This window comes from Danio aesculapii, chromosome 8 (assembly GCF_903798145.1).
Source record: "Danio aesculapii chromosome 8, fDanAes4.1, whole genome shotgun sequence".
In the NCBI taxonomy this organism is placed as follows: domain Eukaryota; kingdom Metazoa; phylum Chordata; class Actinopteri; order Cypriniformes; family Danionidae; genus Danio; species Danio aesculapii.
Window position 1 is genome coordinate 3,184,786 of NC_079442.1, and position 16,731 is coordinate 3,201,516.

At 36.8% G+C, this 16,731-nt stretch overlaps 1 protein-coding gene across 1 annotated transcript in view; it reads left to right on the plus strand.

Moving 5' to 3' along the window:
• Nucleotides 1–16,731, plus strand: part of lgi3 (leucine-rich repeat LGI family, member 3) — a 32,603-nt gene that overhangs the window by 3,870 nt on the left and 12,002 nt on the right. The window contains exons 2-4 of the mRNA XM_056463019.1: nt 4,423–4,494; nt 10,230–10,301; nt 16,320–16,391. Of these exons, the coding sequence (XP_056318994.1) occupies nt 4,423–4,494; nt 10,230–10,301; nt 16,320–16,391 (216 nt within the window). The remainder of the gene's footprint in view (nt 1–4,422; nt 4,495–10,229; nt 10,302–16,319; nt 16,392–16,731) is intronic.

The following is a 16,731-nucleotide window of genomic DNA, read 5'->3' on the forward strand; positions in this document are numbered from 1 at the left end:
GGAGTTTGAGCTCAGGTAGATCTCGAGAACTCCCCCGCTGTAATAACCAATGAACAGGCAGCGATTGCTCTTGAGACATAACCATTTACTAGGAGCATGTCTATAGTGCCGGTTTGGATTAGTCAATTAACTTATGTTGCATGTTTTTTGGATGGTGGGAGGAAACCGGGGAACCCGGGGGAAACCCACGTGAGCACGGGGAGAAAATGCAAACTCCGCACAGAAATGTCTGCTGGTTTGGTAAAGCCTAGAACCAGAGACATTCTTGCTGTGAGGCAACAGTGCTAAGCACTGGGCCACCGTGTCACCCATCTAGGAAGAAGGAGGAGTAGGGGTGGATGGGGGGATTCTTCAAACGAAGATAGCGGTGGTACGTAACCCAGGGTATTTGTAGTAGCTTAGGAGTCGTCTGATTGGTGTATTGAGAATTGGATAATGCGGATCCAGCCGCTAGCAATCATAAGCACGTGATCCTCTCGAAATTTGTTTATAACTAAACTTCACATAGTGTAATATTAAATGTCTATACACAAAGTTATAATGAACATATTATATTTCACAACTGATCTTTAACAGAAAAAACTAATATTTAACAATAGTTTTAATAAGTAATTTCTTATAATTGTTTCAAAATGTTTTGCTATGATGACAGCACATAATATTTTAGTTGTTATTTTCCAAGATACTAGTAATCAGCTTAAAGTGACATTTAAAGGCTAAACTAGATTGAGTAGGTAAACTAGGCAAGTTAAATTAATTAGGCAAGTCATTGGACAACAGTGGTTTATTTTATAGAAAATATACAGTGGGAGCGAGGAAAATAGTATTAAACGTCACAATTTCTCAGAAAGCATGTTTCCAAAGGGGCTGTTGACTTGAAATTTTCCCCGGAGGTTGGTAACAACCAAAGAAAATATATGCAAAGAAAACAAATATAATTTGTTTACAAATTAAGATAAAATGAAATGGCGCAGTGAAAAGAGTTTTGAACACATGAACAAAGGGAGGTGTAGTTTGGCAGTGAAAGCCCAGACAGCAGCTGAAATCTCTCACTAGTTCTTCAGCAACCCTCTGCCCATGCTTAGGATGAAGATGAAACCAGGGTGGACATTTCAGCAAGACAATGATCCAAAACACAGCCAAAGAAAACTCTCAAATGCTTTCAGAGAAAGAAAATCAAGCTATAGAATGGCCCAGCCCATCACCTGACTTGAATCCAGTAGAAAATACAAATTAAAGATCAGATTTATTAGACGAGACCCACAGAACCATCAAGATTTTGACACTCTATGGAAGTATGTGAAAAACTCACACCTGAGCAATGCATGTGACTTCATTCTTCTAATGAGAGATGTCTTTAAGCTGCCATCGCCAGCAAAGACTTTTATATAAAGTATTAAAAACATTTCAGTATTTTCTCATTCTGTCCTTCATTGTTTTGTTTTTTTCAGTTTTTTTTACAAATAATTAATTTTTCTAATTTTTTTGTTTTGTTTTATTTTTATGTTTGTATTGTTTGGGTTTTCAGTAAAATCTGCTTCAATTCCGTGTCATCAGCTCCTTTAGACATATTATTATTCCCAGGAAAAAGCATGACGTGTTCAGTACTTATTTTCCTCGCTGTATATCGCTAATAATGTTTTAGATAATCTAAAAGATTTTTTTTTTTTTAATTTGAAGAAGAAAAACATGATAAAAATGCTGTTAAAATGACCTTGCTCTCTTAAACGTCACTTGGTAAATATTTTTAAAAAAATCATAAAATAAGGTTAATCATTTTGTCTTCAACTGTAAGTTCTGAAGAAATCAAGCTGTTTTAGCTTTTCCATGTAAGCAGAGTAACGTAGAAATCTGCACTTGGATGGTGCCCTTATTCTCAGACTGCGAATATAAAAGGGAAATGAGATCTGTGTCCTACTTTCCAATAATTAAATCCTTTCAGGTGTGAGGAGCAACTGTCTAAAATAAAAGGCCAAAGATAATTGCTCAAACTTAGATTCAAATTACTTTTAACATGTACTCTAGGAAAAAGAGGTGCTTCTGTTGGACTATTCATTAAAAGTCAAGTGTTGTATTTAGAGTTATTCAAAGACCCTAAATCTAAAGTAATAAGTCTTAAGTACCTCCTTACTTACATCCTACAGTGTAAAAAGCGATTAACTGACTTTTTTTTAAAAACTGATTAAACCTGTTGCTTTTAAAGCGATTAGTTGACTTTACTTTAAAAGGTGAGTAAACCTGTTGCTTTTAAAGCGATTAATTGACTTTACTTTAATAAGTGAGTAAACCTGTTGCTTTTAAAGCGATTAGTTGACTTTACTTTAAAAGGTGAGTAAACCTGTTGCTTTTAAAGCGATTAATTGACTTTACTTTAAAAGGTGATTAAACCTGTTGCTTTTAAAGCGATTAGTTGACTTTACTTTAAAAAGTGAGTAAACTCATTGATTTTTAAGCCATTAGTTGACTTTACTTTAAAAAGTGAGTAAACCTGTTGCTTATAAAGCGGTTAGTTGACTTTACTTTAAAAGGTGAGTAAACCTGTTGCTTTTAAAGCGGTTAGTTGACTTTACTTTAAAAGGTGAGTAAACCTGTTGCTTTTAAAGCGATTAGTTGACTTTACTTAAAAAGTGAGTAAACCTGTTGCTTTTAAAGCGATTAATTGACTTTACTTTAAAAGGTGAGTAAACCTGTTGCTTTTAAAGCGATTAATTGACTTTACTTTAAAAGGTGATTAAACCTGTTGCTTTTAAAGCGATTAGTTGACTTTACTTTAAAAAGTGAGTAAACCTGTTGCTTATAAAGTGATTAGTTGACTTACTTTAAAAAGTGAGTAAACCTGTTGCTTTTAAAGCCATTAGTTGACTTTACTTTAAAAAGTGAGTAAACCTGTTGCTTATAAAGTGATTAGTTGACTTAACTTTAAAAAAGTGAGTAAACCTGTTGCTTTTAAAGCGATTAGTTGACTTTAATTTAAACTGAGTAAACCTGTTGCTACTTTAAAAAAGTAAGTAAATCCATTGCTGTAAAAGCGATTAGCGATTCCCAGTACTAGTTGTGGCTGGAAGGGCATCTGCTGTGTTAAACATATACTGGAATAGTTGGCAGTTCATTCCGCTGTTGTGACCTCTGAAATAGAGACTAAGCCAAAGGAAAATGAAAGAATCAACATTTGCGCTGGAAGTTCAGATGTGGTAATGAGCATTTGATTTTTGAAAAACACTGTCAGTGGGTTGACCAATCACAATAGACTGGGCTTTATCTGACTAATGAAAGCGCTTTAGATGGATGTAAAACTATTGTCAAAGACATCCAAAACAAAATAAAACATTTTAATTTTATTTCAGCTTGCAGTAAAATTAAAAAGAAAACACCAATATATTTATAGTGAGGTAACCAGTGCTTAATTTGTGAATTAAAACCCGAGAATGGAGGGGGGGGGGTGATGCAGTGGATAGCGAAGGGGTGTCCCAGATGAAAGTGAGCGGGGCGGGCATGTCGCAGACTAAGTGAAGAGGGTTGGGGAGTCGCGAAATAAAGAGAAAGTGAACAGCGGACGTAGGAGGAGGGCCGTTGAGGAGGGGGATCGGTAAAAAGAGGAACGTGTTACGGCCGGAGGTAACTATAGAGACCCCAGTAAGCACATACCTGATGGTAGCACCTTTTAAAGGGATAGGTCACCCAAAAATGAACATTCTGTCATCATTTACTCATCCTTCACTTGTTCCAAATTTGAGTTTATTCTGTTGAACACAAAGGAAGATATATAAAGAATGCTGGAAAAAAAACACCTATTGACTTCCATGGTATTTTTTTGTTTTACTATGGATGTCAATGGCTGCATTTCCGACATTCTTAAGAATATTTAGTTTTGTGTTCAATGGAAAGGTTTAGTATAAGAAGTGTAAGAAAATGGTAATAAGTAACTACACAAAAACACAAAAATGTATTTATTTTTTGTGTGGGAAAACATTTAATAAATGGGGTAAAAATGAAAAAAATTATTCTATTTAAATCTTTACTCGGGGCAAGATTTTAGAGACCTTTTAACATCTATGTTAATCCTGAAACATCATTTAGGTTCAGAAATGTAATCCATACCTATTCCCTACCCCTAAACCCAACCATAACTGTAAATTATTCCTAAAATCAGAGGAGAATAATAGTTGGATAACAATCATGAAGAAGTGTGTAAACCTAGCCATAAACTTAACCTTAGCATAAACTGTATCCCTTAATTCTAATTGGCTGATGGGAATGTTGTTCCAGGATCAACATTGATATTCATCCAGGAACATGTCCTACTTGGTGAAATCAGGTTGACGTTCTACCATGAGCTTTCTGATATTATGAGTAACAGCATCTATATTTTTGCTCATGATTTTAATGTTGGTAGTTTTTGCTTCTTCTTTTTTTTTTAATCAGGACTATGGTGAACGCCGCCTTCACAGAGATTCCTGAAGGAGCGTTTTCCCACATGCACCTGCTGCAGTTCCTGTAAGTACTAGATAAGCACAATAATCCTCCTCCGCATTCTCTTATTATGGCCTGCGTGTTGGAAAATGTGCGAAAAGCCGCGAGAACTGTCTGTCTGTGTGTGTGTCTGAGCTGTAGTGTGATGTGTATCAGTGACAGACCCTCCATTTACAGACTGCCCACACACACAACAACAACAACAACAGCTTTTCTGTCCTCCTCCTGCCTGCCAGAAAGACACAACAGAGAAGTTTGTTTTCATATGACAGCATGACACCGAATCAGTAAACAAATGAAATCAGATATGCAGTGCTTTCTATATATACTGCAATGCTATTCTTTAAATGTAATAGCAACTCCTTAACTGTCACATTAAGTTTACATCACTTTTTTATTGCAATTAAGATCTAATGACAAAGTATATATCCGCTGAAAGGTCTAAGACTTCTTATTACATAATTATCACCGTTTTTTGTTACGTAACTAGATATATACATATAAAGATAATATATTAAAATGCCAACATAGGCTCATTTTAAAAACGTAGCCCTATGTACATTTCTGGAGATTATGAAATATAGAGCCAGACATACGTATGGCTGCATTTCGTCTTTAAAATGAACGCTACGGGGCGGGATGACGTCGTTATTTTTTTGCGCTTACCAGCTGCCGGCTTACCTCTGTATTAACGACTTTCGTGCTGTTACCAGTTTGTCCAGTTAGCCTCGCATGTACTTGGGTGGACTTGAGATGCACAATGACGGGGTTCAAGTCTGGCGAAGAAACTGTTCCAGAAAGCGGGGTAAGACCAAAACAGAAGCCCAAAATAAATTAACAAGTAAATAACAGGGTGAGAATGTGGTAAAATCTAAAAACGTGGTAAAAAATCAGACAAGGGCTTTTTTTTTCTGGATTGCTTTTGAAAACACTGTCGATTGGGTTTAGGGAAGTGGGAGGGCGTGTCAATCGGTACTTTTAAAAATATTATTAGTAGAGTTAAAGGAAGGAGGAGGGTGGGGCAGTCGATCGGTCAGTCGACAGCGGCCTCTGGTGGATTTACGCGGGAGGAGCAGGCGCAAATGGCACTTGCGAGAAAAATTTGACATCTCAAAGAGCCTACACAGCGGCCCTCTGGTGGATTCGCCAAAACAATAACTGCAAAAAAAACGTTGCTCCTGAGATGTAATTCGTGCTTTCCAGAAATGTATATAGCGAAACGTTTTCAGAATAAGCATGCATTTACTGACACACTACAACCTTTTAGATCATTTACGGTTACATATTTAATCCATAATATTGTAGTGTAAGCATAAAGCAATCATAACAACTATATATCATTTGAAAGCTTAACATTTCTAGTTTCCATATCTGATTTTTTAAATTTTTCCGAGGAACAGTTATTTATTAATTTGCAACAAGGATACTCATGAGAGTCATAAAGCATTACTTTGCTACAGCAATCCACATGTACATTTTTAAAAATGTTTTTAGATGTCGTTTATAGGCTAAATTCAAATCAAATACCACCAAACTTCCAATATTACTTTAGAATTTTAGGTCTACTTTACAAATATTGTCAGAAGTATGAAAAATACGGTTTATTTTAATCAAAACATAGCAGGCGCTCTTATAGGGTCACTAAGGGCCCTATCATACACCCGGTGCAATAAGGTGCAAGACGTGTATGGCACGATTTGTTGCTCTTTTCAGAACAACATAACAGTAATTTTCACGTTTTGCGCCACGTTGTTGAAATAGCAAATCCATTTGCGCTACTTTGTGGACTGATGGGTGTGCTGGTCTAAAAAGTATGTGTGTTAAGGCACATTGTTGGTGCGTCGATATTTTGAGGAACTGAAATAGACCGTGCCATTGACCTACTAAAAGCTGTTTCAGTTTATTCATGACAATTGCATTTTTGTTATTAATAGTAGCAGTTTTATTTATTATATGCATATTTATATTTATTTTTGTTTTTGTTTTAATAAAAACAAGTTTAGATTTGTCCACCTGTCGGGTCATTATATAGGGCAAAAGAGCAGGACGTGTGTTAGGATATATTGTTTATTTATTCGTTTGCTGGAATTTAGAACTGAATTTATAATAGTTTTGAAAAGAATCTTAAGCTTAACAAACTAAAATAATATGGAGGCTAATGGAAGTCTTCAGTGGAGTGAGTTTCCACCGTTTCCTTATTCACGAAAGTAAAGAGAAAGTAAAAAGGCCGAATGGAGGAGGCCCGATCTTTATCTTCGTGCTGCAGATGCTCTGTTTAGTGAAGCGTTCAGTTTATCCACTTACAAAGTCCGCCATGTAAATGCCATGGCGCGACGCGACTGGCTCTTAAAGGGAATAGGAGAGGAGACTCTGATTGGTTTAACGCATGTTTTTCAAAACACACCCATAACTCATTAAGAGAATAAGCACAACCCTGTTAGACTATGTGCCGGGGCGCAGAGCGTATTTTTCTGTCCTTAAAATAGCAAAAGTGGATTCAGACACGCGCTTAATGCTTTTGCACCATGTGCTTTAGACTTTGCGCCTAGTTCGTTAAAATAGAGCCCTATTAGAAACTGAATGTCATCTAGTGGTCATGTATGGTACTGTGGCCAAACAAAATCTTACTGAAAGCTCATTTTTGAGATATCAACTTCAAATTTGTAATAGAAATTGTTCAGATATTTAACTTTGATTTCTGTCAAGTTTAGGTTAAAACATAATAGTTTAGGCTAAAATACATATTTTATGTAATATACTTATATATATATATATATATATATAGATATATATATATATATTTATATTTATTTATTGTTAAGTATTGTCATGAACAAAAAAGGCTCATAACTTTTTTTAACTGAACTTAAATCTACGCACCAAAGGGTTGACGATTTGCATTCATTTGAAGCTGAGCTTTAAAAACGGATGTGATACAGGGTGTCCGCAGGGTCTTAAAAAGTAATAAAAGTTGATAAATCAATGTAGAGAAATTTAAGGCCCTTAAAAGGTTTTAAAAAATCTTAATGCTATTTTGCAAGGTATTACATTTTATATCATTTTGATTAATCGATGTATGGTTGTATGCTAAAGTTCACCTGAATTGAATCTACGAATATTAGGATGCTGTGTAGTTTATGAAATCAATGAAATCCTACTAGATTTGACATCATGCTGCTTTGTTTACTGTAGTAATCAAGGAAACACCATTATTTCTGCAGTTCTATAAGTGCCAACCTGCTGAATTAGCTAATAGATTTTTATTTAGTATATGAATAATGTTTTAGTTTTGGATTAGTTTCTTACATTAATATTTAATAAATATACTGTAAGTTAAAATCTTGTTTCCGGTTGAAACCTAAAGTGGTTTTAAGGTCTTAAAATATATGGAAAGAGTCTTAGAAGGTATTGAATTTCACTCTCTGATTCCTGTATATGCTCTGTGACAGTTAAGGGGTTAAACTATATTTGAATATGTAAATGCAATGTTGTTTGTGTGCATAGACACAAATCTGCTGTCAGCACAAAAATCTGTACGTCTCGTTCCGTTCCTTGCTGGGGATTGATTAGCATATAGCAGTCAGATGTCGTGAAGCTCTGCGGTCCGATCTGATTTCGAGACAAAAAGGCAAGATGTGCTTTCAGCCTCAGGATTAATTGTGGCTTCATAAATTTCAAAGGCAGTCATACTCCATTTACAAGGTGATCTTTCAAGCAAAGCAATGTTGGTTTTTGAACCTGTACTGAAATATTATATAGCCATATATACGATTGAAGTCAAAATGATAGCTTTCTGTGTAATTTTTATACATTCCCAGAGGTGTTTCACAATATTTCCAGTCATGTCTTTTATTCTGGAGGAAAGGTCTTAATTGTTTTAGTTTGGCTGGAATTAAAGCAATTTTTTAATTTAAAAAATACTAAATTTTAAGATCAATATTATTAGCCCCCTTAAAAAAAAAACAGATTGGCTACAGAACAAACTAGGCAAGTTAGATTATTTGGACAACATTGGTTTTGGTTGCCAATTGGAAAGTTAAATTCAAGTTGAAGATTTATTGTCATTCTGCTACATGTATGAACACACAGTGGCAGGACTCGACAATAAGGACTGCCCGATGGCCTGGGGCCAGCATGAGAGACACTTGGGACAGTAGACAGGATTGTTACTGGGCTCGATTGGGCTAGCGTTGACTTATCACTAAAGTTTAATTTGCCTGCACTATTGGTCAGTTGCCTGCAAAAACATCTTAGAATCGAATTTGTGCTTTTAAAACTTTAAATGCCACCCTCTATGTGAAGTCATAACACGGTTTCCTATAAATTTCGGTTTCCTGATCCTAATCTGATTGGATGTTGTGAGCACGTTATTTTTTCCATTCATTCCTTCATTTTGTTTGGGCTTTATTAATCTGAGTTCGCTACAGTGGAATTAACCGCCAACTTATCCAGCATATGTTGTTATGCAGCGGATGCCCTTCCGGCTACAACCCATCACTGGAAAACACCCATACACTTCCATTAACACACATACGCTACGGACAATTTAGCCAACCCTATTCATCTATAAATAGGGGGAAACCGGAGCACCCGAAGGAAACCCACGCCAACACGAGGAGAACATGCTAACTGCACATAGAAATGCCAACTGACCCCAGCCGAGGATCGAACCAGCGACCTTCTTGCTGTGGGGAAAGAGCGCTACTCACTGCACCACCGTGCTGCCCCACGTTATTTTTTGTATTGCGAAGAGACGGTAGCATCAAATTATGAGGCTAAAAAGAAAAAAAAGTTGTTTCTAACGTCTTGGAAACAGACATTTATGTGGGAACAACACAACGAAGAAAAGAAGTGATGTTTTGGAGTTTGCCGTCAGTTTGGCAAGTCACCATCTTTGTTTTGCAATGAAATGCCTGCACATTTCCATATTGTTATTTTTGTTTACATAACACTTTGAAAATTTGCTCCTTATACATTTATTAACATTTTTAAAATATTTAAAATTGTAGATTCACAGAAGTTATTTTGACACTTTATTTAAAATGTGGGGCTTTTTGGTGGGGCTAGTGAAATTTTGGCAGGGCAAGTAAAAATCTGAACCACTGGCCCAATCGGCCAGTAGAAAAAAAACCTTAGCATTGTACCCTGAGTGGAACGAAATGTTATTTCTCGCAGGACCACGATGCTACATAAATAAACATAATCATAATACAGTATGAATGCAAACACTGAAACGTAAGAGCTATTTTAAACCTATACGTAAAGACTTTTACATAAGACAAAACAATATTCTGAAAGATGTTGTGCAAAAGAGGAATTTAAGGTTGAAGAAAACAAGTAGTCCAACATGATTTGTGGTACATTCACAAGTAAACATTGTTTTCCTTATTGAATCATTGTAATAAAGTTTATAAGTAAGTGTCCAGTGCATATAGAGAGACGAGTCTTTCTGCAGGTGGTTTGTCAGGCCCACTCACCTATCTGAGGGACACTTCAGAAATGCACAATGTTTTTTTCTAGAGATATGAAAGAAATCCAGAAAGGGGGCTAAATATTATTGACCACAGCACTTTTTACCAATATTTTTCTTTTTTAATTCCAGCCAAACTTAAAGAAATAAAACTTTCTCAAAGAACAAATATTTTAGGAAATACAGTAAAAAAGTTCCTTTTTCTGTGAAAACATCACTTTAATATTTGAAAAAGGATGTATATGAAAGCACAAACCCTTATATATAGCTCTCTTGTCATTCTCCACAGGCTGTTGAACTCAAACACTTTCTCTGTGATCTCTGATGATGCTTTTTCTGGTCTTGGACACCTGCAGTATTTGTAAGTATGTTTTCTGGATGGAGGAATGAATGGAGAGAGAGAGAGAGAGAGAGAGAGAGAGATGGCCTAATCGATGCCTGACCTGAAAGACAGATGAGTGGGGTTGTTGAATTGATGACCTGTCCTAACAGATGGACGTATTATTTGTCTTAGAATGTCTTCTGCTGCATTTCAAGGGAGATTTATTGAGTTACGCTCAGGCTCTGTCAACAAGCATGCGCTTTTAAAAAACCACAGCTTTTTCTGCGCAGTTTGGCCATTTGTCCACATGCAAACGCAGTATCAGCTGACCCAAAATGAAATTAGTTTTTCAGACTGATTGGCCAACATTCAATTCATTTCATCTTTGTTTCTATAGCACTTTTACAATGTAGATTGTGGCAAAGCAGCTTAACATAGTAGTTCTAGTAAATTGAAACTGTCAGCTTAGTTTTCAGAGTTCAGTTTAGCTTAGTTCAGTGTGGTTTAATTTTCACTACTGAAAGTCCAAGCACTGAAGAGCAAATCCATCGATGCACAGCTCCACAAGTCCCAACCAAGAAGCTAGTGGCGACATGGTTTTATGCTTAGGGTTATATCGCCATCTGTTGGTTTGGCATGCTCTTGACCATGTTCTAACAACACACGACACAGAAAAGCTATCTTTTCCATGTTATAAATAAGTAGGGCCAGACAGAATCTGCAGATATTTTCTGCTGAGAATTTTGTAAAAAATCTGCGATATATTTGGAATGATTTTAGGAGTATCTTAGCTGAAATCTTTACAATGCAATCTTATTAGATCACTTATTTGGTAAACAAAGCAAGTCTCATATAATATCTCTACTAAAAGACAGGACATATTACTAGAAGTGTGAACCTACACTAATCTCTTGTTTCAGTTCGGTTATGATTATCATGCCATCAATTCGGTTCAATTCGATATCTCGGTGCTTTGACGATGGGTTCCATGCATTTTATATTTTTCTTCACAGCACAGCGATTCTTGTGCTCAAATGTATAAATATATTTATATACTAATTGTAGTACAATTTTGTCCTTTAAAACAAGCAGTCAGATATATAAACTGTACCTTTAAAAACTCAAGTACATGCACAGAGCAACATGAGCATTATAGCAAATAAACAAATGTAAATATCCCGCTCGCTTTCTGAGCCTTGTCAAGCGAGTTCTTACACCGCTATAATTGGTCACGCGCTCAACAGAAAGGGCTGCAATTGGCACTAACGCGCTGGTGCTGTTCACAGATGAGTGACACTACCCACATAGCAAAATATCTCTGGCCCAGCTCTGGCCCACACAATCAGCTGTTGCTTGGCCCACATGCCGCAGTGAATTACGGTACATGACTGGACCAAGTCTGTGCTTCCAGACAAGAGCCAAACATGGACCAAATCTGGGCCAAGTCTTAGCCAAGTTAATAACCCATAACTGGGCCAGATATGTTGGTGTGTCACGACTGCAATGAAATTGATAAACCCATGAATCATTGCACTTTAGGCGTGCTATGGGCGTGCCTTTCCTCGAAGCGACCTGATAGGTAGAATTTTTTATTTTTATTTGAAAATAATACAAATGTGTTTTTTATGGGTCAAGATAGACCAGACTCACACGGCCCATATATCAATTATTAACATCTGGGCCAAATACTACATTTTACATCTGGCCCAAGTATTGTGTGCCGCCTTAAAGACGGTGACACCTCTGCCAAACCAGGCCCATGTTTGGCCCACATGCTGTATGCCACTGCCGGATGAATGCCTGCTGTGCCAGATTTATGCCAAATCTGGGCCAGAATTCTTTGCTACCTGGGTGATAAACGGCAGCGGCGATCACATGATAGATGCGGTGGAGAAAACTCGCTCTGCAGACACATGCTCGTGTCTCAATCCAGTACCGCTGTAACAGCCGAGAGGACAGGAAAAGTCATGCCAGCAGGTCAAATGGGCCACAGTGAGAAAGAGAAATGGAGTTTACTTTCATTTTTCTCCTTAGCAGTGAAATAGTATGGAATAAAATCACTGTCATTAATATTTCGTGCATAAATAAAATTCACAGCATCCGTAATTATAAATCGTAAAGGAAAAAGGAGCGTACTCGTAATTTTACGAGGCTACAATTAAAAAATCTGCGATTAGAACAGACACAGATACGACATTTTGTTTTTTTGTTTGTTTATGACTGATAAATTTACGATCGTGTACTTTACAACACGAATTACAGTTTCTCTACGGACACGAAGTTCTGATTACGAGTACGAATCAAACAGCGAGACTTCACTGTCAAAATTACGTCACCGCTTCCACAGGCATTAATAAACAAGCGAGAGTCATCGATCATAACGGCGCGCCTGCTGGACATTCGAGCTTACACACACCGTCTCAGATAAGATTTCTGTTATTCCCTCTTTGAGAAATGTCCGTCATGAGCTGTAATAAAGGTTGAGACTCAATGAGGTCCTATTTCGCTGGTGTTTCTTGGACATTTTACTGAATCAAAATTAAGAACGGGCGAGGATAGAGAGCTAGCATAATGTCAGTTAACGTTACTGGCAGCGAGCGCAGAGATCTCTCAGTGAATCACTGAACAGTGTTCAACTATAACAGGACATCTGTTGATCAAGTCACCTTTTTTAAAGCCAGATCGAATATTGATTTATTATGTAATGAAGATATCAGCAAAAGGCAGTTTAAATAATTGAGGGTTTGTGCTCACCAGAAGTTTGTAACGTTAAACATATTTATGAGACTATGAATCAAAATAAATAAATGTTAAATAGGTGACCCCGGACCACAAAAGCAGACATTAGAGGCAATTATCTGAAACAGACCTGTATGTCATCTGAAAGCTGAATAATTAAGCCCCTCATTGATGTATGGAGAGGAGATGACATGATCAGATATATATTTTTATATTATATTTAAATTTGTACAAAGTAAGGTATTAGTAACTATTGATATAAATGTTTGTTATGTTAATTGTTATTATCTGTTTGTTATATTACTTGATTAAACTGTTAGTTACATTATATTGTATTACTATAATTAATAAACTATTACCATAAACATTTATATTACCATTTAGCCTTATACTATTCTGTGTGTTTCTCTCTTTCCGTGTGTGTTTGTTCTATATTGGTGATTGTTTAATTACCACATTATCATTTTTGCTTATTCTGTTTATTTAAAGTTAATTAATTGATAAGAGTAAAACTTTTCTTTGATTTATCTACCTATACTGGATAAATCTGTCTAATTTAATTTGTGTTCTCTGGTGATCTTAGAGTATTTGAGAGTTATTTAAACAGTTAAAATAGGTGACTTAATCAACATATGTCATGTTATAGTTAAGAGATTCACTGAGAAACTCTGCGCTCGCTGCCTGTAACGTTAACTCACATTATGCTAGCTCTCTATCCTCGGCCCGTTCTTAATTTTGATTCAGTAAAATGTCCAAGAAACACAGCGAAATAGGACCTCATTAAGTCTCAACCTTTATTACAGCTCATGACGGACATTTCTCAAAGAGGGAATAACAGAAATCTTATCTGAGACGGTGTGTGTAAGCTCGAATGTCCAGCAGGCGCGCCGTTATGATCGATGACTCTCGCTTGTTTATTAATGCCTGTGGAAGCGGTGACGTAATTTTGACAGTGAAGTCTCGCTGTTTGATTCGTACTCGTAATCAGAACTTCGTGTCCGTAGAGAAACTGTAATTCGTGTTTGTAAAGTACACCGATCGTAAATTTATCAGTCATAAACAAACAGAAAAACAAAATGTCGTATCTGTGTCTGTTCTAATCGCAGATTTTGAAATTGTACCCTCGTAAAATTACGAGTACGCTCCTTTTTCCTTTACGATTTTATAATTACGGATGCGTGAATTTTATTTACGCACGAAATATTAATGACAGTGATTTTATTCCATAAATAGGGGCTTCTGCTGCAAGTGTCAGTGATGACTGTCCAGCAAACACACACGCAGTGAAATTAGTCTGCGTTTTTAAGCAGTTGGAGCAAAGTAAATACTCGCGCTCGCCTCCCTCGCCATAGTAAGCTACGGCGACAGAGCGCATATGAGATAAATGACGTCAGTACATAATAACCGGTTATGATTATTACTGAACCGATACCGAATTGCATCTGCATCGCGGTGCACCAAAGAAACTATTAATTTTGACACCCTACATATTACTTTACAAACTGTATTGTACATAAATCATATGAACATTTTAATATTATTATATCACAGTAATTTTAGTGAAATTAATTTAAAAACTGAATAAATATAAATTTACACACATTTACACAAGTAAATACATAGAGTCAATGAACTGAAAATCTGGATTTCTGCGCACACAGATTTCGTGTGGGCCTAGTTATATAGAGTTTTTGTTCTAACCATCTGCGACATGCTTAATTTCTATTTTAGAAATGATTTCTATTTCTGGGACGTCAGGCCAGAAAAACAGCATAAACTACTATGGCAAAGATCACCTCAGGTACTGATTATGGGCTTTATTCCGTGTTAAATGCTACCAATGTGAGTTTAAATACTATTTTACGTGACATTTATTGCCATACTACTGAGAGCAGCAGCAGATAGTTCAACTCAGATCTTATAAATAAAATAACTAGCAGACGGTTGGAAAATGAAAGTCAGAATTGTGAAAACCAACAACATCAGCCACATAGTAGCCTATTAATAATGTTAAAGAGCTTTATTGTGTATTAGTATAATACGCACGGATCTGCACTTAGAATTTCTTTGGAGTACTCATTTTAACATACTATGACTATTTTCAAATACTATTTAGGGCGAATAGTATGCAAATTGGGACGTATCAATGGTTTTTGCATAAAGCAGATTGTTCTTCTATAATAACTGAGAGCACAACTAGAATATTTTCCAGAGCATCTTCCTCCGATTTGTGTGAAAGTTTTGCTATTTATATGTTAATGTTCATACCAATTATTTATCTATTCAATCATTTTCTTCCAGCTGCAATCCATCACTGGGAAACACCTATGCATTCTCATTCACACACATATACTACAGCCAATTTAGCTTCCCCAATTCCCCTATAAGCCCATGTGTTTGGACTGTGGGGGAAACCGGAGCACCCGGAGGAAACCTACGCCAACACGGGGAGAACATGCAAACTCCACACAGAACTGACCCAGCCGAGGCTTGAACTAGTGACCTTCTTGCTGTGAGGCGACAGCGCTACCCACTGCGCCCCCGCGCCGCCCCTATTTTGCTAGTTTGGTCATTTATTTCCCTTATTTGGCAACCGTCGCCATTTGTGTTCCATTTGGGACACTAAACTCTATACTCTATACTCAAACAGAGTGTATAAGTGTAGTGTATAAGTGCATAGTGTGTCATTTGAGACACAACTCTACTTTTTTTCACAGGCACGGAGACAAATGAGAACACTGTATCTTTATATAGATATTAAATACTGAGTCAGTCTCTGATCATCATGCAGGCTGTGTGTTTTCTGTGGCTCCTCCTTAAGATTCAGCGAGCGTTGTCTTCCAGACGAAAGCGCTGGCAGCTCGTCGACTGCAGAAAGAGAGTGAATAAGATAAAAGAGAGCGAGTGGAAGGTTTTGCAATTTGCAGAAAGCTTTTAGCGTTAATGAAAACGCCCACAACCTCAGTGTCATTAAGCTAAGAGCTTTAACGTGGCCAACGCCGCAGGCTTCATTTTCCTGAACACTGAGACTCATGAATCCGTCAGGGAACTGGCTGAGTCCCTTCACATTCTCACCATTTATTACAGTAAATAGAGAAAATGCCATTTGATTAATATCCCTGGCCTAATCTGTTCATCTTTCCATCTCAAATGGCACAAATCACCTAAATCTGTTCATGGCCCTCTTTATAGGTATCTTCATCTGCAAATGTTTCCTTTTGTGGCTGTCTGACTAATGAGTTGTCGGTCGAACTCATTTACATGCTTTAAATGGTTCGTTTAATTCCCATGTTCTTTTCTCGCTCTGCTTCCTCACAGATTTATCGAGAACAACGACATCCAAGCGCTGTCAAAGCACACGTTCAGAGGACTGAAGTCATTGACGCATCTGTACGTATTTCTTATTCTTATGCAGAAATCAGCAGTCTGCATTTTTTTGGGGGGGATACATTTTTTTGTGGATTTTTGCACAAGAGAGACCATATAAAAAAAGAGACCATATCCTCCAGATATCATTTACAATAGAACAAAAAGTAAATTCACTTTCTGACCCTCTATATCCTGCCCCAACACAATAAATACGTGGTAGAGTTACAGTCTGCAATACGGGTCATTAGAGATTAGAAGATTCAGGTTGTAGAGCATTGCACTACCTGACAAAAGTCTTGTCGCCTATCCAAGTTTTATGAACAACAAATAATAATTTGACTTCTAGTTGATCATCTGGTAT